The sequence below is a fragment of the Cottoperca gobio genome, chromosome 11 (assembly GCF_900634415.1).
Source record: "Cottoperca gobio chromosome 11, fCotGob3.1, whole genome shotgun sequence".
Taxonomy (NCBI): domain Eukaryota; kingdom Metazoa; phylum Chordata; class Actinopteri; order Perciformes; family Bovichtidae; genus Cottoperca; species Cottoperca gobio.
Window position 1 is genome coordinate 19,556,355 of NC_041365.1, and position 24,520 is coordinate 19,580,874.

At 41.0% G+C, this 24,520-nt stretch overlaps 1 protein-coding gene across 1 annotated transcript; it reads left to right on the forward strand.

Annotated features, from left to right (window-relative positions):
* The first annotated feature begins 1,309 nt into the window (after positions 1–1,309).
* On the forward strand, positions 1,310–24,520 carry LOC115016074 (immunoglobulin superfamily DCC subclass member 3). Its single transcript, XM_029443736.1, has 14 exons — positions 1,310–1,322; positions 2,999–3,304; positions 4,712–4,856; positions 6,498–6,628; positions 6,943–7,080; positions 7,206–7,364; positions 12,202–12,367; positions 14,141–14,391; positions 16,617–16,781; positions 17,102–17,290; positions 19,070–19,183; positions 22,720–22,846; positions 23,061–23,175; positions 24,446–24,520. Exons 1-14 carry the CDS (start codon positions 1,310–1,312, stop codon positions 24,518–24,520), a joined length of 2,094 nt encoding a protein of 697 aa, XP_029299596.1.

Here is a 24,520-nt window from a genome sequence, read left to right on the forward strand (position 1 = left end):
CCCCTTCCTTCAAAAAATCTCATTATAGTACTACCCCTATGTTGAAATGAGTCCAATCTCTAATGCTCTGCACTTAATCCCACTTCATGTTGGTTCAGTTTGTTGAAATATGCATAAAGTAAATTTAACTCCGGAGTTACATTAAAGGTTGTTGTCTAACATCTTTCAGTCTTCACACACTATTACATCCTTCATCCATTTGCATCCATTTCATCCACAAATTTGCCAAGGCACAAATCTCAGTGGTTAGCTCAAAACTGCTGTTTAGTAACAGTTTATTAGATACACCTACAGTCTAATGCAATCTAATACAACAGCCCTTCAATGGACCCTGCGTTTATGAAGATATTCCTACTCAGTTTTTGTTGACAGTGTATTCTATTCAACTCTATGTCCGTCTCCGATCCTGTACTTTGAGGTGTTGTTACAGTTTCAACAAAAACTTGCATGATACATTTTAAAATATTCGAACTGTTGTAGTGGATTGCATTATATTGTTATACAAACAAAAACTGTGTTTTTTCTTGAACCTGTTCCTTTTGACATGGATGAAGACGTGTAGATGACATGTCTGCGCTTCCTTATAGTTGTGTTTTTCTCTGGTATTTGGTCATTGTTCAGATTTATCATTTTGACTTACGAGATAATATCCAAACAAAAGAACAATATAAACTTTTCAAGCAACCAGTATTTGGAAGTCATCTTGCAGTGTGTTATCAATCTTGTGATCTTGGTATGTAGAATTTGTAAAATTGATTATCGAGAGGAAACCAGATACAGACTTTAAATGTCAATCTGCATTAGTGTTTTATGGATCAAAGAGTCCTGCTATGACATAACCTTGTGTATGTACACTTTACTTAACATAACTACTGCTCTGCTAGGCCTCACAAGTTGCAACATCATGTGTTTAATAATCGTGGCCACAGAATGCAATGCAAGTCCCCCTTGGGAGCCCTGAATTTCATTACCAGGCCTGAGGGATGGGAGGCTAAGGGGGGTTGCAAGATTATAAATTCTCTGTGCTGGCTGCATCTGCTGGGTGAGAGATCTCTTATTAGAATGAGGGCAGATGCTCACTTCTAGATGTGACACATCAGTGAAGCCAATGACCGAGATCATGACGGGGGGGGTGGGGGACAGTTCTGCTGTATGTTCAGGCTCCTTGGCTCTGTTTTATAAGTGGCAAGCTATAATATAATAAGCTCTTATTAAAACTGTAAAGCAATTTCATCAACTACCTTGTCAACAAGGAGGTATCAACCTGCTCGTATCCAGAGGAATTACAGCTGATCAATGTAATGCCACAATGGCCATTTGTGGTATTAGTATATGCAATATAATTTTACCTCAGTCCATACCCTTTATCGGGTTTAGCTAACATAAAGCAGCTATGCTAACTGATGTGGAGCATATTTTGTCAATTCAAAACCTGGTGGTCTCTGCATTGCTAGTTACTACTAAAGGTAAGTGAGGAAAATAAATTTGGTTTTGGTTTTGAAGGAAAAATAAAAATGAATGGGGAATAACATGTGTACTGATGATGATGACAACATATTAGCAAACAGCATCAGCTGAAATTATTTCACTGGGACCAGAAATGCACAAAACGACTAAAGCCAATCCAAATTCAAGTTCAGCTGCAAGACGGTGTGTGTGGGAAGTGATGCTTGATGGTAGCTGTTCAACAATACATTTTCATGGTTCACTTGACAGAAAGGGTATATTTGGTTGAACTCCATAGTGACATTGATAAGTCATTGTGCAGGTTCAAGTTGAACTGTGATTGTTTCTGCTCTACAGCTGGGAAGGCCATGACAAGGGTTCGCTTTGCATATGAGGACATTAACACCAAAAAAGACTGAAAGAAAATGTGGAAGACTACGAGTGTCACCAAGGTCATGGAGGGGAGGGGACAAGGGTGAGGAAGAGAGCTCTGGTGGCATGGGAAAGTCACCTCAGAGATGGATCTGAAAGGACGCGAAGAGACGGGAGGGGTGTAGGGATGCATAAGAAGGGGCAGATGGTGCCCTTGTGTGCATGGTGGCTGACGGGAGTTTTTACAGAGGTTACTGTGGGTTAACTGCAAATAAGCATAATCACAACACTCTTGTCACAATTGGCCCCTGCTTCAATGGAGGTTCTCCAAACTTGACCCCAGCAACCCTTGCCAGTGTTCTCCTCCACAGCTCGGGTATTGTTGTTGCCCTCTCTGGCTGGATGGCTCGCTGGCATCCAGTCTCCATTGTGGCTCACCTTCAGTAAAAGCATTATAGGCCGCAAAACCAAATGCACCATCAATCAAATGAGATGGTTTTTGGTGTTGAGTGAGGTTTTTCAGGCAATTCGGATAGGGTTCTCTAAGACTTGGTGTCCGACAGAGAAGCCTCCCTAGTGCTCTTATCTCTGGAACCATAGGATGATTGTGCATTTGAGATGAAAAAAAGGTCTATGATCCACAAAGACCTTCTATGGCTTTATACAAAACAGTTGAAGGTTGCTGTTGCGTGTACAACTCACTGTTTGTGCAGTTAAGATTTATTTGCAAACAGCCAATGTACTAAGATTCATGACTGTGTGTGTATGTGTGTGTGTATATCTTATGTGCAAAGTGTTTGGGCAAATAAACTGAAGTTGAAGTTCACAAAGACCTCTAGACTATATATGTTCACTGTAGCTAAGTAGCAACATATACACTGACAGTGTGTGTGTGTGTGTGTGTGTGTGTGTGTGTGTGTGTGTGGGACAAATAGTTTACACTCCTCGATCTCAAGATGTAGCCAGAATTCCAATTTTGTTCATTATCTTATCCCGGAAATATGTATATATGTCTTGATCTTTATTGAGCCTCCCTTTTCTTGAGCCTGATTACATTTCTGAGTTTGAATATTCCTCTGGATTTGGTAAAAAACAAACAAATTATAATTTCAAGCAAGCAGATTTGAAGTCCTACAGCGTTTTTCTCTCTGATAAGTCTTTCTCTGTCTGCTGTCTGCAGGTGGCTGTCTCGCCTCAGAGCTGTCTTTCCTGCTGGAGCCAAGTGATGTGATTGCGGTGAGGGAACGCCCGCTCATGCTGGACTGTCTGGTGCAGGGTGAGGAGCCGGTCATGGTTACGTGGCGTAAAAATGGGGTGCCTTTACCGAACAGCCAGCGGGGTCAGGTGCTGGCGAATGGCACGCTATTTATCAAGAGCTTCCAAAAACGCAGAGAGGGAAGCGATGCGGATATGGGCGAGTATGACTGCGCTGCCCAAAATCGCTACGGCATGCTGGTCAGCCGCAAGGCCAAAGTACATTTGGCATGTAAGTATTTGAAAGTGCAATACAGCACATGACTGTTACATTCTATATTTATATTGGATTATGTTATAAGGTTTTGACCTTACCCAGTGATGTTTTGATAAATGATGTTTCCATGCAATCACTGTGATCTTTCACATCACATTTCTTAGCTAGCTATTTAGGAAGAGAACTTGTAGAGAAAAGGCATTTCTGGTTAATATACATACACACATATAGTTGTGCCTATTTGAGCATTTCCTCAGTATAGCTCCCTTGGAACTGCTCTGGAAGTTTAGTGATTTGATTTGATTTAGTGTCTCACTCATAAAACTATAAGTTCCAAGTTATAATAAAATATGATTTACTTTCAAAACTTTTTGAGTGTATGATGCCAAATATTTTATTTTGCTAGTGCTATGGGGTTGCTCGACCTTGTGAGGGTGTTCTGAAATGTAGGGTTTCCTATTAAAGTGCCAGTCGCCAAAACGTATTTTCTATAGCAACACCCCTAACACACGCCGCCTCTGGCCCAAACACAGATAATCACATAAAAATGACCTTCATTACAGTGATTTAGATATGAAACTATCACACATAACTAACAGTCCTTGCTTTATTGTTAGGAATCTGGGTTTTTGTTTTATGGATGCAGGAAGTGTATAGGACGTAGATTGCATATATTGAAAAATCGAAAAAAGAAAAAAGACATCCCACAGATAGTCACCACATTTTTTTTCTGTCAAAACATCCAATAGTCTTTGTTATAAATGATGCTTCACACAGTGACCTCTGCATTATAATTAGCAACCAAGCCCCCCTCGGACTCTTTAATCCTTTGTTGACAGAGGGAACAGGCGCCAAGATACAAACCTCTCACGAAACCTACTAGCTTCTCATTATGGAAAACCAATGAATTTAACTGCTCAACATGTAGGCATGTAGGTCTACAGTACTGTACTCACCTACCTGTGCTGAACACACACACACACACACACACACACACACACACACACACACACACACACACACACACACACACACACACACACACACCCCTGCACTGCATATGACCTTCTCCTCCCCACTCCCTCAATCAGAACCATAAAACCAGGATTTATGGTTAATCCAGAGAATTATGGGAATCTTGAGGTGGTCTTACTTCATTGCAATGAGTTGCCATGGTGATGCTCTCTTATTTGCAGACCCCTCCTCTATGGTGTACACCCTTATTGATTATGGCCACTTAGCCATTAGGAATCGTGTGTGTGTGTGTGTGTGACATGATACTAAACTATTAACTGTAGGCTAGTTAATGGTAATTACAAATGGTAAACCAATGTGTAGAATTGGTGCTCTGCAATGTTTCAAATAATATCCATATCCAGTATTTCCCTCATTAGGCTGATCTTTGTATGTTTTGCTCTTCAGCTCTTCCTAAATTCCACACCCACCCACTGTCTATGTCTGTGGATGAGGGGGGCGTAGCTCGCTTCCAGTGTCAGATAAATGGAGTACCTGAGGCCAACATCACCTGGGAGAGAGACAGAGTACCACTCAACACCACTGACAACAGGTAACACCATACACAAATGCACCACATTGCTGCTCCTTCAACTACTACAGTAGGAAACTCAAATGTCAACATGTATCACACAATACAATATGTGAAATTGGTATTTTCCTCTAATTAGTATAAAAGTCAGCCCCATCTTTTTTATTTTATTTTGAAGTCAGGCCTTAGAGCAGGGGTGTCCAAACTACGGCCTGCGGGCCCTCGGTTCATTTGTAATTGGCCCGCATTTAATTCTAAAAGTATAATGGAATATGGCCCAGATAGAAACTTGCGCTTGAATGTTTTGTACTTCTTAGTTCTAAACACAGAAACACAGTTTTGACTTGTCAGCTAACTTAAAACATCAAGTGTCAGATAAAGCTTGTGCTTTAGATTTTTACTTTATTGCATGTGATGAGAGCACAGATGCGACAGACACCGCAGCTGTTCATTTTCTTTTGCGGGGAGTTGACGATAACCTTTGCGTTACGGAAGAGCTGCTTGGTCTTAGGAGTCTAAAGGGCACAACATAATTTGAGCACGAGGACTTTCAGAATTTCAAGCTTTCCTGTCTGATGTCGATGCTGAATACGGGGACGCACTCTACCATTCTGATGTGCGCTGGCTGAGTCGCGGTTTTATTCCCTGAGATCAGAAATCGATCTGTTTTTGAAAGAGTAGGACCGACCTCTTCATGAGCTGAGTGCCCCTCCATGGTTGGCAGACCTGGCAATTTTAGTTGATCTTACTGGTCATCTCAACACGGAACAAGAGCCGACTGCGCACATGAAAGCATTCTGTGTGAAGCTCCGTCTCTTTGAGACAAAACTACGCAACTTCAATGTTAGTGCACTTCCCCACTCAAATATGTGAGCAAACATTTTCTGTTAACTCTGAACAAAAGCAGATTGAGAACCAAAATGAGCGACAGCATCTCTGTGATGTCCTTCGCATCTCAAACACCAAACTTACTCCTGACCTGCAGCATCCTTCAGTCCACAGCGTCACTGCTCCCACTGAGTGCAACGCTGTTCCCATTATAGGCGAGTTAAAAAATATATTACAAAGTATTCATGTTAATAAGCTCAATTTTTCAATATATTCAGTAAAATAAAGTTTCTAACGTTAGAAAATGTTAATAAGCCCAATAACCTATTTGTTTAACAAGCTTAGATATATCCATCCCCATTTCCCCTCATTCCCCCCCCCCCCTTGATTCTTTTTTTTTAGACAATATACCTCAAAAGTATGAGTGGCCCAGCCCTTCGTATATTTTTCTGTATGTGGCCCTCAGTGAAAACCGTTTGGACACCCCTGCCGTAAAGCATCCAAATATCCATATAAACTCAAAAACTTTAACAATTGCAGCAGTAGGCTACTAATCCAGACCTCCAATGCCCTCCACACGTTTGTTGCTTGCGAGTCCCAACTGCTTTTTTCACTACAAAAGCTTCAAAATCAGAATTGGAATAATACTAACTGACTTACTATGTTACCTGTTGTAAGCATTTAATGTACATCTAATTGTCATATATATCCATATATGAAGTATTAAACTATAACAAATATTTTGCTCTGCTTTTGTATTTGCACTATAGAACAAAGACTGCACTAATAGTTTTCTGTGACCCACCTGCTCCTATACCTCTCCTCCCTCTGCAGATACACTCTCCTGCCAATGGGGATTCTACAGGTGACAGGCGTGAGGCAGCCGGATGCAGGGGTCTTCCGCTGTGTTGCCACCAACACGGCAAACACTCGCTACAGCCATGAGGCCATGCTCAACATCACTGGTAGGTGGACACACATGCAGCACTTCATATACAAGTAGTTAGGTAAAGAACTCTGTGGGGTGAACAAGAGCTAGGAGTTCTATTCCCTCTGGCGTTAGCTCCCTACCTGTATGGATATATGGAATGTGTCTATATACTTGTAGAGGTAATTACCTTCACTGCACTATATCTCATCATTTCTTGCCATTACAACTTGAGATGTTCTTGTACAACAGTCAGTCTCAAAACCAAAACCTCCCAAAATGAAACATTTTATAACTGAAGGTTTAATCATGTCATCTATTTTCTCTTTTTGTTTTCCTAAATACTTCTAGGTGGAGCTCCCCGAACCTACAAGGAGCCGGTCATCCTGTCGGGACCCCAGAATCTGACCATCACTGTTCATCAGACAGCCATCTTGGAGTGCATCGCCACAGGAAACCCAAGGCCCATTGTTTCCTGGAGCAGGCTAGGTACTGGCTAAGAGATTTCTAAGAGAATGTACATGACTGGAGGAGGATTAGTTAATAACATGCAAGCTTGCTTTACGTTTTATTTCACACCATTATGTGTGTATCTGTGTTTGCGTGTCCATCAGATGGACGTTCCATTGGTGTGGAGGGTATCCAGGTTCTTGGGACAGGGAACCTGATGATCTCAGATGTTTCCCTGCAGCACTCTGGTGTGTATGTGTGTGCTGCCAATCGACCCGGCACCAGAATGAGACGTACTGCACTTGGACGACTCGTGGTACAAGGTGAGGCCATACAGAGACATACAGCCTAACTGTTCTTGAGCAAAGAACTTACCTCTCTAAATACAGTCAGGAATAATATTATAATGGAGAAATGCTTAAAATATTGGATTACCAGCTGGGTCAGCATGTGGCTTATTTACAAGTCGGATGGCTGATTATTACTATAGTTTGTTTTTTAACCTGCAACACCATAGCACAGGACATGACTCAATCATTCACTAAGTTGTTAAAAGTATTTATTCCGCTTTTGACAAAGTTAGGCTAGTTTATCCTTGTTCCCAGTGTTTGTGCTAAGCTAGGCTAAACATGCCCTAGCCCTATCTCTGTACTGGACATAAGGAGATGAAACTGCGTCTGGGGAAGAAATACAATCATACTTTCCACATTTTGGCCTCTTCATTTAATATAATCACACAACAGTGCAGAGCATGGTGCATTCAGGGAAGGAAGGGCTGCCTCTAATGTTGAAGGACGGGAGAGGGGCTCTCTATATCTCTAATATATTCATTTATGTATTCAATATATCATGTATTGATCAATTTGCTCTCTTTTTGAGAGACACCAAATAGCTTTAGGCTTTGGTCGAAATGTTCTCATTATTCTGTAGTGGTCCAAAATGAGATTATTAAAACAAAACTGCGTAATTATTTCCAATTATTTTAACACCATATGAATGCAGCACAAATGCCCTCCTGCTATTTGTGTGGTCGTGTGAAGGTTGAAACAGAGGTCTGAACAGTCTGTGTGTGAGTGTGTGTCCATGGTCATGGCGAGGATGAAGGGACAAAGAAAACAAGAAACAAAGAGACAAAAAGTGGAGGACAACTAGACGGTCAATGCAGACTGCAAGGTGCAAGAGGAGGGAGCAAGGGGAAGGGAAGGGAGGGATTAATGACCTGCAACCTCTGCCCCCGACCCCTGACCCCTGACCTCGACAGGAGGACTCAGGGCGTATGTCTGTGAAAATGGTTGGAGTGATTGAGAAGGAGGTGGAGTCAGGACAGAGAGAAAAGAGGTGTGGACTAAGGGTTAATTAGGGAACGCTGGGAGATGAATAGCGGAGGGGTCAGGGCAACCAGGATGTCACCACGTAGAGGGAGACACAAAGGATGGCCAGCCATTTTGGAGAATGGTGCGATAAATACGCCCACCCCTCCCTCCCTTCTTCCTCCTTATTTGTGTCGACCTGTTTTGCAGATCTTTTGTCATGCAGATCCCACTGAGGGCATCAATACATTTCTCACATTCAATATGCACCAAAATCTTTCCCACACTGTGGAAATATAGTATCCCACGCTGAGCCACATATTGTCTTGCCCAAATGTGTTGAAAAAACGATACAAATATAGGTTAGTAATGTCGGAATACTCTTTATAATTCTGTGTTTCTATTTCCCTAGAATTGTTACCACTAGTTGTTTCCAGGGCACGGCCTAGGAAATTATTTAGACATGAGTGGGCCTTTAAAAATAAGCATTACCCATTAAATGCTATTTGAAGCTTATTGCAATATTATTTAGAACCCCAGGAAGGTAATGTTCCTCAAAGTACCCTCATTTGTTAGTATTTAAATACATCCATTGCTACATGACTCACCATAGGCTGAGTTAGGCATAAGTAAGTGGCCAAAAAATAATGTTCAGTATGACTAACACATATATAAATCTATTTATGTCCAGTGCCTGTCCAAGCAGTGGACAGATGTACGGCTGGCTGCAAACAAAAGGGACTGAATGTAATTAGAGGTATGAGGTGTGGTCAAACTCAAGGTCAACAGAATCACCAATCAATACCGTATGGATCCACTGATGGACAGTCAGCTGGACACTTTCTTTTTTTTTTCAAAATATTTTTATTAACATGAAAAAGTGTAACAGTGCATTACAGCAAATAAGGCATTTTCATTATTTTTTTTAACAAAAGAACCCTTACCCACTTTCCCTCAACCCAGCCCCATCCCTAACCCATCCCACCGACCCCTCTCCCCGAGCAATAAGGCAACAGTACATCAATTACATACCAAATGAAAGATACAATAATATACATGCACATATATACACATACCTGCATACATACACACATGTACACATACACATACTAACACATATATCAAGGGATGTCACATGGGCTGCATGTGTGGTGGACAGGGGAGTAAAAATATTGGAATTATTACAAGGAGTTACAGGGAGAATCCCTACAGCGACACTATATCAAGGGGAGAAGACGGTCTACATAACTGATCAGTGGTCTCCAATGAGCATAAAACTTATCTGAAGAACCCGGAGAGTAAACTTCATTTTCTCCAACTTTAGGAGAGACATAGTATCGCTCAGCCACATTTTAAAAGAGGGTGGTAAAGGAGATTTACACAAGAGAAGGATTTTCCTACGAGCAATCAAGGAGGTAAAGGCAATGACATTGGTTTTGGTGTTTGTCATGTTGATTCCATCTGGGGGCTACATGAGGGGATGGAGAGATTTTTAGACCTACAATTTCAGAAATACATTCGAAGAAAGATTGCCAGAAGGTAGATAATTTAGGGCGCAACCAGAACATGTGAGTCAGGTCGCAGGGGGCCTGGGAGCATCTATCACACCTGTCATCCAATCTATCTGAATCCCCTTAATTCCTCTCTCTGCTTTTAGAGCAATTGACAATGTCTCGATAGCAATTGCGAATAGTAGTGGAGAAAGCGGACAACCCTGACGCATCCCACGGAAAAGAAGGAAGAATTTTGAGCGCTGGGTGTTCGTACATACAGAGGAGTGAGGAGAAGAGTACAGAAGTCTAACCCAAGAGATAAGGCCAGGAACGAAGCCCAGATGTCGAAGGACAGAAAACAGATAGGCCCACTCAACCCTGTCGAAAGCCTTCTCAGCATCAAGAGATATGACAACCTCCGGTTCGGCAGGAGAAGGCGGACTGTGGATGACGCTGAGAAGTCTTCGGACATTTGTGAAGGAGTGCCTCCCCCTTATAAATCCCGTCTGATCTTCCGAGATAATGGAGGGTATAATAGATTCCAACCGACGAGCAAAAATCTTCGTGAGTATTTTCACATCTACAGACAGGAGTGAGATTGGGCGATATGATGCACAGCTCAACGGGTCCTTGCCCTTCTTAAAGATCAGAGAGATAGAGGCTTGCATAAGGGTGGGTGGCAGTGAGCCTAGGTTGTACGACGAATTAAACATATCTAATAGTAATAGTAAAAATTATCATCATCCCAATTGGGAGCATACACAGATACTAAGATGACCGGCTTCTGATAGAGTGTGCCAGAAATTATGACATAACGTCCATTTGGATCTAAAACTGTATTAGTCCTCAGCTGGACACCTTCTAACATGATGGCGGGAAATCTTTCGCTTCGAGAGATAGTGACCACACACACACGCACACACACACACACACACACACGTTTGGAGTTATACAGTGCTTTAAATGTGTTACATTACATTACAGTTAATTTGGACGTGGTTGTCCACAGTGATTTACTTTCTCAGCATATTTGGACCTCTTGATTGACTCAACTTTATTGGACTAATCTTTGAAAATGTACTACTCATGCTTAGTTTCAAAATGATGCTTTACACTTGACCCTCAACACAAAGGCTCAGTTAGCTGTTGTAACAAACATCAAACTCTATATTGTTCAACTGAGCTGCTAGATTTGCTCTCCACCTGTGGTGTGGTTGGTGGTTACATGTACTGTTTTTGTAAATGTGGATTCACCAATTAATTTTTCATGCTGGTGTAATATGTTTTATCACTAAACGAATTAAGCAACATGTAATAGGGGGGCCACGCTAATGTCATATTTAAATCTAAATCTGTTTCTTGAAACTCAAAAGCTGACACCATCATTTCTACCCCAGCATGTCTACATTTGCTCCTGTGATGGTATAACAAAACAACCACACACACCTACAGGCTACCATTATCATTTCATCCTTCATGGGTTAATTTGGGATCCCTCTTCATTTGCTCTCCCCTCTCCCTAATTGTGGGGTTTCTTTTAGGAAGTTTTTCCTTGTGTGGTGTGAGGGTTTAAGGACAGAGGGTGTCGTATGCTGTACAGTCTGTAAAGCCCACTGAAAGTGATATCCCTGTCTGCCGTGTGATAACAGTGTGTTTTTATTGAAATTGTCATCTTGTAAACACATCCCCCTCAGCTCATAGGTGGATGGTTGGGGGGTGGGGGGTCACAGAGGGTGTTGAGGTCAATATATCAATGAGAGGCTGAGCGTGGGCTGAAGTGGGAAGGGGCTTTAGGGCTGAAGGAGTGTTGCCTGTATATGCATTTTCTATTGTGCCTATAATATTGAACTGGGTGTCAGGAGGGGCAGTCAACCCTGCATATGGACAGCCATGTTTGTGTGTGTGTGTGTGTGTGTGTGTGTGTGTGTGTGTGTGTGTGTGTGTGTGTGTGTGTGTGTGTGTGTGTTGTAAAGGGACCTGACTATCCTTTGGGGTTTGGAGAGACACCGTTGACATATGAAGCACAAACACAGATTAATTTACTAATACAACGTACAATGTATTTATGAATGCTTTGATCATTGTTATAAATTGTTTAAATAAATGTATCCATGGCATTATTACAGTACAGGTCATTTAGCAGACACTCTTATCCAGATCAACTTACATTGAACTAAATGCAGGGACAGTCTCCCTGGAGCAACTCAGGGTTAAGTACCTTGCTCAGGTGTACAATGGTGGCACCCTGGTATTGAACTCCCAACCCTCTAGTGTTATTTTTGGAAGGTGTACCTCTAGACCAATAGGCCATTACCACCCTTTGTCAACACCTCATCTTCCTGTCTGTTTCTCTTCAGCTCCTCCTGAGTTCCTGCAGTGGCCGCAGTCTGTGTCCAAACCAGCAGGGGGCAGTGCTGTGTTCACCTGTGTGGCCCAGGGCGTCCCCGAGCCTCACCTCATCTGGCTGAAGAATGGCAAGGTCCTGATGCCCGGGCACAATATCAAGCTTACCAATAACAACAGGTATGTACGTGATGACAGTGATGTATTGTGATGTAATTATATTACTTTTTAATTGTATTTATTTAACTTTTATTTATGAAGACCCATTGACTTATTTTCGATGGTGTCCTGTTTACATATCATACATACAATAATGTTCTGAAAATAATAAAATAAATAAAAACATTTAGAAGAAAATCAACCATCAATAGTCATATCATACCAACAGTGTTGAAAGGCTATTATCCGCAAAGCAGCCTCCCGGCCAAGACGTTATTATATCACTATTTAATGAAATCCACAGACCTCGACATCAAATTCATTGAACAAATCTTTGAATTTGCCCAAAGAAAGTAAGACATTCAACTTGATGGTCTCTTGAAACTTATTCCAGGATCTAGGTGCACAATAGTTTAGTAGAAATTGAGGATAGGAATGACTTCAGTCTTTCCATTCTTATCTCTGCACTAACAGTAAGGACAGTCACACATTTTAATGATCTTTAAAATATATAATTAAACATCATAAAATACTGTTCAAAGACACCAAGTAAATCCAAATCAACATCATTAATCATGTTTTATCCTGATGGTTCCAGTTACTAATAAGTTGCTAATCTTAAAAGTAGATAAGTCATTTGACCTTTTACCTAAAAATTCACTAGAACGTAAAAGCTGCTCAACTACAGTAACTTCAGGAAGTTTAATGACAGAGTACTTAAGTTTGTAGTTCTCCAACCGAACTGAACTTTCACAGAATATAGTCCTAGTGCTGGTTCAAGCATACGACGAACATTACAAACACCTGAGGAATGCATATCATAAAGTTACATATCATAGCAACCCAAAGACAGCAGTAGCACTTTCTCTGCATGGCAGTCCTGATGTGAGTGGGTTATGTCCTGACAGTGTCAGTGAAGCAGGCAAAATGATGATATCAGTTATATTCAAATGTTAGGGTTAGATAAATAGAACAAGAGGTGCAGGCCATAGTGATGTGTTCAAAAAGTTCTCATGTGGGAAGATTTCCTCTAAAATGGTAGCGGTAGTATTCTCAGAAGCAGACTCTGGTTTTCTATGCAAGTCACCACTAATATACAGTGGTGGCAGTGCTGCGCAGAGATTGAGGCGTTACTGAGCCTGTGGTCTATGTTTGGGCAATTACATAACATTAAACATATTAAATCATGTCTATACTGTATATTTATGAATGATGACATGTTTGTATCCCAAATGTACTGTTTAGCATCTATGTCTTCCAGTAAAGAACTTTCATTGTAACCACATCTATTGGTGTTGATGATTTGATTATTGATATTTTTATATTGTTTTTGCCTTATGTTGTTGATATAAGTAGTAGTAGTAGTAGTAGTGTTAGCAGCAGTAGAAGTAGGATTAGAGGTAATATTTTGAAGCTAATGTACGTGCAAGATTCTTGCTCTTCGGAGTTGTATCCTCATGATTGTTTGTACTTATTGTAAGTCGCTATGGACAAAAGTGTCAGCTAAATTAACTGTACTGTAAAGTAATAATAGCAGAAGTAGTAGCAGTAGCAGTAGTAGTAAAAGCAGTAGTAGTAGTACTAGTATTAGTAGAAGGAATAGTAGTAGTAGTACTAGTATTAGTATAAGTAGTGGTAGTAGTAATAGTATTAGTAGAAATACTACTACTAGTAGTAGTAGTAGCAACAATAGTAATAGTATTAATAATATTGGTAACAGTAATAGTAGCAGTATTAATAGTAATAGTAGTAGCAGTAGCAGTGAATTAATGCAGCTGTGTGTTATCTGTGCAGCACTCTGGCTCTGACCCGTATCAGCTCAGAGGATGAGGCAATCTACCAGTGCATTTCTGAGAACAGTGCTGGCACCAACCAAGCTAGCGCCCGTCTAGCCGTGGCCCAGACTAAAGACCTGCCCAGCGCCCCTCAGGGCCTCACAGCCAGTGTGCTGTCCACCATTGCCCTGCAGATCACATGGATCCAGCCACCCGCCAATGTCACTGACAGCATCATCGGATATGTCCTGCACATTCGCAAGATAGGAGGTAAGTATCAGTCCAAACACAGAGCAAGAGTTTACTGTAGAAAGATACCCTTTCAGAATCAAAATTCCTTTATTAGTCCCACAACGGGGAAATCTACCTTGTTACAACAAGAAAGTAAAGTGGCGAGTACACAATTAAATAGAATAAGATACAGTAAAAGTTAAAGAAATTTAAGTACAGAGTCATTGATAAAAAAAGTTGTAAAAGTGAATAATGCACATGACAGTGGTAATTGCAGAAGTTATAAAAAGTGAATATTGCATATTGCAGTGATAATTGCACAAAAATGTATAGTGAATAGTCTGTTCTTGGTGTGGTGGTGTACCAGGGGCCGTGGTGATTGTACAGTCTGACCGCTGCAGGTAGAAAGGACCTGCGGTATTTCTCCTTGAAGCAGCCTGTCGCTGAAGGAGCTGCACAGTGCGGACAAAGTGTCCTGGAGGGGGTGGGACATGTTGTTCAATAGAGATGACAGCGTGGCTGTCATTCTCCTGTCTCACACCACCTCCACAGTGTCCAGAGGTCTCCCCTGGACAGAGCTGGCCTTCTTAAAAAGTCTGTTCAGTCTCTTCCTGGCAGCCAAGGTACTGCTGCCCCAGCAGACCACTCCATAGAAAATAGCTGATGCCACCACAGAGTCAAAGAAGGTCTTAAGGAGTGCCCCTTGCACTCCAAAATACCTCAGTCCCCTCAGCAAATAAAGCCTGCTCTGTCCCTTCTTAAACAGAGCAGCAGATCTTATCTGACCAGTCCAGTTTATTGTTCAGGTACTTGTAAGATTTTACAATCTCAATGTCTGTTACAAAGACGTTCACTGGTGTTGGAGGAGATGGCGCCTCCTGAAGTCCACCACCAGCTCCCTGGTCTTTCCTGCGTGGTACCTCTGGTACCAGAGGGAAAAGTCCTGTGTCAGCTCTCTGCTATTGTCGGCCTCATCTCTGATGGGGATGACAAGGAGTACAGAGTCATCAGAGAACTTCTTCAGGTGACACTTTGCTGAGCTGTGGGTGAAGTCTGAAGTGTAGAGGGTGAAGAGAAACAGCTTGGTTGCCTTGGTTGGTGTCCATGATTCCCAGACAAGTTGTAGAGCAGTAAACACAAAATATTTTTTTTAAATAAGTACGAAAAAACACAATAAAGCAGACAGTAGTTTTGCTGTCGGTGTTCAAATTGGAGGACGGAGTTACTGTGTTGAATCAATCCAGCAAACTTCTTCTTCTATAATATTTATTAAAATGACTGCTTTTGATAATACACACAGCTGCGGACACTTTCAGCTGCACCAAGCCACAGACCGTACTGAAGCAGTTAGCTGTCTTTTGGATTCACTGAAAGGCCCCGAATGAGCTCTAACATTTAGCCTATATCTCTAGCATAAGAGGGATGTTTCTTATTCTTATTTGTTGGTGTAGGCCGTTGTAGTGCTGTGTTTTTTCGTAAAACCAGATTGAAGGTCAGATAAAATATTATTAGTCGTTAAAAAGTCCTTTAGTTGTTGACTTACCAATGATTCCAGCACTTTATTTAAGACAGACAATGCGATGGCGATGCGGTTTCTGTTTAGTTCTCTCCTCTCCTTTCTTCCGCTCTGTAGGTGTGTGCGTCAGGTGCGAAGCCCCGTTCTTCGCAAAACGGAGCAAATTGAATGCGCAAAGTAGACAGTACAAACTGAAATGTGCACATAAATGAGATCAATAGCATAAGCATTTAGTTTATTTAATAAACGCAGTAGATTTCTGCTTACTCTCAGGGTCTTCTCATGTCCTGGGTTACTACTGTTCAGAAAAAACACCTGCTATGATAGCGGAATGGTCATCTTTTTCTCAAAGCTAGCTTCATTCACCCAAGTGGCTCAAGGTTGGAAACTCTCTGTGTGTTTTTAATCTTTCCAACATAGCAATGCATACGGTTCTCATTCAAAAGCATGAGAATACAACATAATACATACCGGTAATAATGCGTATGGTACCTCAATCAAGATATAAAAGTATAACAATAATCCTAGTGATGTATATAGTACACAAATCAAAGTCTAAAAGTAAAGTTAACCTAAGATTAATCAAGTGATACTAAGTTTAGTGACAAGTTCATGTTTCCACACATAAGCAAGTAACACAGTTTGGTGATAAATTCATGATTTCCCACACTACTCAGCGGTGAGTAAGAGCTGCTGTAAGTGTACTTATAATAATAACTCATTCTAAATGCCTGTGTGTGTGATTCAGAGCCTGACAGTCTGGAGCTGCAGGAAGCGATCAGTAAAGGTACCTTCCAGCATGATGTGACCAACCTGGAACAAGCCACCACCTACTCCTTCTATCTGAAGGCCTACTCTCCTCTGGGAGCCAGCCAGCAGTCCCACACTGTGGTGACTACAACACTAGGGGGCGGTAAGAACATGAAACACTTACGACCAAAGGGGTTCATTTCTCAATAATATCAATATTTCAAAACAGTAGGGTCAAAACTTTAACAAGTAAAACGATTCAAAAGTCTGATATTTTGCAATATTATACTTAGACAACCTGGAGTCATGAAGTCATGCTAAAAAATAAAAGCCAAATATAAGAAAGACTTGAATATCCTGAGATGCCCGACAGTACATGAGTATTATGTAACCCTTTGAGGACAGTTAGTACTGTTTCTTTTGTGTAGTTGATCAGCTCATCTCTCATCGCTCTTCTTTTTTCTGTCTCCCCTGTCTGTCTAGTGCCGACACCTCCCACCTTTTTTACCAAGGTGGTGAACTCCAGCGCTGTACAGGTCCTCTGGGAGCTCCCCAGTAAGGCCGGTAAAGCTGAGGGCTTCAGACTGTCCTACCGCAGAGTCCCCCACGCTGACTTTCAGGGCCTAACCCAGCTGCCCTGTCACATCAATGCCCACACCATCTCTAAACTGGGTATGTGTGTGTGTGTATGCGTTTCTAAAAATTAAATCTTGTCATGTTTTACCATGGCTCTCTTCCCACCTGTATTAATCAGTATATGCTATACTTGCTGATAGAATGAAAAATAAATTAATAAAACAAACAATATATATTTCCACATCATAGCACACCAAGATGTCACTCACTCCTTGTCTACATTTCTGTGCAGCATTCCTCTCTCGCCCACGTTTGTTTACGTGACACTTCCGGGCTCAATGTCCGTTACCATAACAACACACTTATTTTGGTCACTGTGAAGTCAAACTGGAGCTGTCCAGATAGTAATAGGACAAACCGGATGCAACCAATCTGCCTGAGTGTTTCCCATTTAAAAGAGCGCCGCTTGGCGTTATGGCGCAGCGCAGAGAGGATGTTGTTTTCTTGATGGTGTCGAAATCCGGAGCGAGACTGTGCAGGGCCGAAATATCTATCGAGACCGAAGATGCAGCCGGTAAGACGCTGAACCTTTTAGCTTGAGAGACTGTTTACCTGCTGGAGATCGCGGCCGCTACTAATTTGATTGATGCTGGATTTATGATATGATCGGTGCTTGTGTGTGTGGCTCGGTGAGCTGATGTTGTACATATTTGCAGAACGGCTTGTTTACTTTCTTATATTGTTTGTGATTTAAAAATGACTGCATAATTGTATTTAATTTAAGTTAAAATGCCGTTAGAAGTACAGATTTACTAAAATTATGGCAGCAGCTGTGCATTTGTTATTTTTCATTTAGTGAGAGTGCATTTGTAAATTAATGAATTAAGGTTCTAATGCTTGAAATAGAAATATTTGGAAATCACAAATATGTGTATTTTGCTATTTACATTTTTTTGAGTTGCCGTGTAATGTATATTAATTCTCGCTTCTGTTTGTTTCTATTCAAAAGGTTTTTCACCTAAATACCTGAGCATCAATTGCTAATTGCCTTGTCTTATTTTTTGCAAGTTCAGCAAATAGTCAAAGGAGGAAAAAAGGAAAAACAGCAGTTTGGTCTTTGAGGGAAATCCAGTTAAAAAAACTTTGGGTAGATGTTTCCATCCCTTTCAAGGAGGGAAGCTGCACATTTAGAAGAGTCACCATATATGGCTCTTTCGATGACGCCATATGGCTCGCAAGCTATAGGTTCCCGACCCCTGGTTTAGGAAGTGACCAAGATAAGTGTTTAGACAATTTATTTGCAGAAAATGACGCTCCCGACACAAACAGAGGTGCGCACACATTTGTGCTGGTGCATACATGTCTCATTCTAGGTATCGTCCGGGGGCTTGTATTCACATCAGGCAGAAACGCGCCTGAGACGGAACCCCCACACTGAGTCTTGCTTTGTCTGGACTTCATTACATCCAACGGAACAGCCTAACAGACGGCATCCCTCTTCCTCCTTCACCCCTCCACTCACAATCATTCATCATCCTCAACATAAACAACATAGTGTTGTGGCGTGGTCCTTGCTAGTGAATTGCTGTCGCTGATATTCATGTTTCATGTATCGCATGGCAATAATCTCATAAATTCATCATCTAACAGCACTGCATGGTGACTGCAGGCGGCCCAACATGCACATTGTGTCTACAACAAGCAGCGTACAGTTGACGTTTTTAGAAATGGATGCTAAAGAGCATTTCTTTAAAATGAGTATTTCCGTTTACTGATTGAGCCAGTTAAAGTCACATCATTTAAGAAAACACCAGAAACCTTTAAAAACGTTGCTTTAAACTTCTAAATTATTATTTATGGGGCCTTGTGTTTCAGAATTGGGTGCAGTGTATGAAGTCAAACTTGTGGCATACAATGGAAACGGGGAGAGTGACTGCTCCAAGAGACTGGTGTCGCTGGCAGAGGAAGGCATGATTGACCAAACCCCTGGTAAGTTTGATCACAGAGTGTCCTGGAAGAGCTTTAAACAGGTTCTCTGATAATACCTGTGACTGCTGTGGAAGAGTGCAAAATAATAGGAAGGTAACATTTTAATTAGTGATCCCATATTACCCACACATTTAACAACATTGAAACATAAAAAAACAAACATTACACAAGTGAAGGATAATGAACCTAATTGAGTTAATATATTATTAGATGCATACAAGACAACAAATGTCTAATATCCCAATTATGCAATAATGCAATAGGATGCAAAACTCCCAAAAGGAATGAACAGTATATCAAAAATAAGAATCAGGGAAGACATAACTGAGGAAGTTTGTCATAACATATGAGTAAATCAGAAGACACCAACTCAAGCTACTGGTGAGAGTTCTGTTGGAAGAACAGAATCTAGAATTTTGTGACTCCAAAGTCGAAAATTAAGACAAAGAAATGACTGAGCTTCATATTTTCTGAGCTTTTCTTTATAAAAAAAAATAAAATAGAAATAAGTTGATTGCTCTTTTGTCACATTATACCTGGGCAAAGTCCTAAATAAATTCATAGCAGTTACGATCAACCGTGATGGGTTTGTTTCCAGGAGAGAACAGGGGAACCCAAACACAGGATGTAAACTTTAGGTGTGGGATGAAAAAATAATGTTTATTGTTAAATTGCAGAAAATGAGGATGGATGTGGAGTCTGGCTGTGTGAGGAAGACGTAGAGGGAGCTGGTGACTGGCAAAGCGAGGCAGGGTAATGGAGACAGCAGGTTGTTAATGTGGCAAAACAGCAGGCAGACGAGCTGGCAGAGAAAGAATGTGATGAATAGATGGGTTGCAGGTGTGAATATGGGACCAGATGAATCTGCTTGGCAGCAATCTGGGATGAGTTAGAGGTGCCACGCCCACAACACAGACACACACAAGCTGTGTCTCAATTCAGGGGCTGCAGCCTTCGCGGTCTTTAGAGGCCGGCTCCTCCGTATACCGCGAAGGCTGAACCGAGCGGTCTACGAAATGAGACGGTCCGGTCTACGGTCATTTCCATTCATTGATTGGTAGTTTTCTAAACTAAATAATCCCTTTTCTAAATTAATTAATCATATCTACAAAATAAATCCTTCTTGAACCTTGAAATCAATTAAGTTTTCATACATTTTCATTTATAGTTCATGTAAATTAAATACACAATATATTCATCATTATATATATTATTTATTTCAATTAATTTTAATATCATTTGTCAACAAGTTTCTCCAGCAGAGAGAAGAGTCTGTCCATTCTCTCCCTGCTCTCCTCTCTAACCCTAACCCTAACCCTAACCCTAACCCTAACCCTGCCTCAGTCTCCTTCTCCATAAAACAAAACAAAATGTTAGAGCAAGTTTAGCTATACACCACTAAACAAAATATTAAGTTGCAAAATAAGTGATTATGGCGGCTCACTAGGAAGACATAACTATCAGTGCTCCGCCAATTTCTGTGATAAATCCTAATTTTATCCACGTCAACCCATCGTTTCTATTCCACGGAAAAGACGGTGAAGTGCCGGCTGCAGCAGGGAAATCAGCTAAAGGACGACCAAAACCACTTCAGTCTAAGCTAGAAAACTTTGGAGCATCCAAGCTACACGTGGAAGCTAAAGAAAGTTCTGCTAGCGCTAGCATTGCGCCAGCCATGACCTCTGTTGAGACGGGCGAGGCCGGGCTGGGGGAAGCTGGCTCGGAGGAAATCCTGATTGCCAGAGGCTCTCTAAAGTCGGACTTTTCCACAAGACTTGATGGCATGCTAACAGCAATAGAGGGGATGAGGAAGGAGATACGGGCATGCTCAGAACGAATGGCAGAGGCTGAAGTAAGAATCTCATCTACCGAGGACGACGTGAGCTCCCTGCAAGCTAAAGTGAACACACTTGAAGCTAAAAACATGAAGCTAGAGGATAAAGTTGAAGACTTGGAGGCAAGATCCAGGTTATCCAATTTGAGAGTGGTGAACTTGCCAGAAGATGCTGAAAGAGGGGATGCTTGTGCTTTCCTCGAAAAATGGATCCCAGACGTGTTAGATTTGGCACCACTAAGTTCAAAGTTTATACTGGAGAGAGCTCACAGAATTGGCCAGAGGAGGGATGCAAATGCCCCACCAAGAACTTTGATCATGAAATTCCTAAACTACAGGGACAAGATGGTTGTAACGAAGGCAGCCAGGGCAAAAAAACAGATCCTATTTAAAGACCAGCAGGTGAGATTTTATCCTGGCAAGCTAGCCAGATGCATGGACGATCGGGATGACTGGAAGCACCGATGGAGGGCCCGTCTGAGGACGACCTAGTAGTAGTAGAGGGCACTCTGGGTCAGCAACTTGGAGATGATTAATGTTCCTATGCTGGGAGAAGGATTGAAGCTTTTCATATCTGCCTACATGTTTGTATATTTCCTTACATAGCCTACCCACATGTTTGTGTAGTTAATTTAATTTAATTATGTTATTTGTGCGACTATTAATGTACTTCATTTTGTTATGTCTTGGATGTGGAAGTTTGTGTACTGTCTTATGTAGTGTGTGTGTATATATGTAGTGTGTGTGTGTATATATATATATATATGTATATATATATATATATATATATATATATATATATATATATATATATATATATATATATATATATATATATATATATATATATACTAAAAAACAATAAAGAAAGTGTTAAAAAAAAAAGTTGCAAAATAAGTACACATATTATAAATAATAAAATAAGTATAATCAATCCGAACGATTGCACTGGACTTTTTAAGTGATATTCAACTGTCATTTAGCAAAGGTTTTATGTTTTAAGGTCCTTTGAGCTTATAACATTTTTATCGGTAGCTATTCGAGCGAGTTGAAACCCAATACTTGCATTTAAAAGTATATCCATTTGCCGCTACTGCTGGGTCGAGGGGCACCATTTCTCGTCGGACAAAAATTCTCAGGGCGCGCAATGAATCTTGGGATACCTGAGGCCGTGAAGGATACATCAGATGTATTCTCCATATCTGGCAAAAGAAGGCTGCATTGTCGGCTGCATTTGAAGGAGTTGCCGAAATGGAGCACCCCTGTCGCGACCGCTGTGACGTAATCGGTCTACAAATGAAGCCTCCGAAGGCTGCAGCCCCGGAATTGAGACACAGTTACAGAGAAACAGACAGGGGAACACAGACACAAAGGGAGGGGAAAACACAAGAAAGCACCTGGAGGCCTGGCCGTGGCTGTGACAAGCACAGGATGAACATCTCTTTAAAATTATTTTTGTCTGCTTGAAAGAAAGCTCTTACACTGAAATGGTTGCAGGAAACATCCAGACCAGGACGACCAGATTGCAATCGTCAATTAAATGAATTGTATGCAGTGTCTGACCTTTGCCTTACGACTATGGTGTCAGCAACATGTAAAACACTGGATATTGACCATTTGTATGTGCCAAATGCTAGTTTGGTTGAAGCTCAGATTTTTCCCTCATGAGGATGTTCTTCATTAGTTCCGGATTTGTTTCCAGGAGAGAACAGTCTGTGTCAGTGCAGGGCTGGAGAGGCCTCTCTTGGCAGCATCGTCATTGGCATCCATATTGGCACCGCCTGTATCATCTTCTGTGTTCTCTTCCTGTTGTTTGGATACCGTCGCAGGTAAGTGCCAACACTGTGCATCCTTTTTACTATGTATTTGTACCCTATCAATAATACTTTTTAAAATTATAATCCAATTAATTATGTATCAAGTTTACTGTAAAATACAGATTTTATTGATTTAATAGGATTAGTTTTTCATTCTCTTTCAGTCTTTAGCTATGCTAATGTAGGTTTTGCAGAATATATACTGATAGCTAAAATCTGTTTACAGTCTGTTTTGCAGTAAAGGGACTCAGGACAGCTGGTCTGTACCAAGGGACAACACAGGACACAATGGCATCCCTAAAGATGGAGCAAACCGCCTAAGACTGGAGTCATTACCACAGGTAGTCACACTTAGCTGTTCACTACTTTATTCAAACAGCAGACGACCCCCGTCCAACAAACTCTCTTTCAGATACTGGCGTTGGCTCAATTTTAAAGCTGTAGTAAAGACATCACATAAAACTAGAAAACCGAAGGAATCCATTGGTACCAACCATATCATACTAGCGGGAAGAAGTTAGGCAAAATTCTGGCGAGACAAAAACTGGTCCAAGAATCCCTTAACCTCTCACCTTAAGATATCTGAATGAAAATGTGTTCTATGGATACCCACAAGTCTGTCCTTTACACACATGCACACTTAATGCTAATCCCAATTTTGAGCAACAATCACGCAGTTCTTTGCATGTGTTATTTTCACCTATTCTAAAATGGTGTAGTTGACTGAATAAACAGTTTTGGAATTGCTTACATTGAGTATGTATGGAAAGCGGAGAGTCTTGTGGATCCAATGAGCCAACTGTTTCATGTGTGAACATTTTAGCAACCATTTCATTGCAGTGAGACCATTTTTCAAAACTTGACATCACTGTATAAAATGAGCTGTCGTGAGCTCTAATCACAGCCTAATGAAACTTTACAGCAACAAACTACAGACTGAGGGCTTTCAGTGGATGTGTTCCTTAGTTTTATTGACAATAAACAGAAGCGCTCGCCATCCAATCACAGAAGAAATTCAAGTTTTACTGAAATTTCAAATCTAACAATTCTTTTTAAACTTTTGCACAAAATCTGTGTAACAAATGGAATCAGACATAAAAGAGCATGGGAATGGCCGTCATATACTGTACTTCTATCATAATGTTCTAAGCCCTTATTGCACTTTCATAATTTGTTTTAATTAATTAATTTTTAATTATGATTTATGATTAGAAATACTTGACACAGTACTGCATCTCAAATTAATCTTCAACTTCCCAGCTTTCAGATGAACCCTATTCTACTTGTAACCTCTAGGTTAATTCAAGATCAGGAATATCCTCAGGTATCTGCCTTTTTAAATGACCATCCGTAGAAGGCGGTTTGGAATGATGCGAGTTCTCAAATAGAGCTAGTAGGAAAACAGGCTTTACAGAAAGTTAAAGTAGACTTCACAGTTACATAGTACGATCGCTCAGTCTCATGGTGACATAGTGGGTAACTCATTTGTACTTTGATGCACTGCTTTTGCATGTCTTAAATAATGGCATATTTAAATGTTATCTGATTCCTTGTCTTTGTTCTCTCTTGTCTCCTTCCGATCCTGCTGTTGGGGCTCCCTTCTGTGAGCAGGTGGTCATTCCAGCGCAGTACCAGGTTGTCATTGAGCAGCACTTGTCAGGTTTGCGTGGCACAGACACTGGCTAA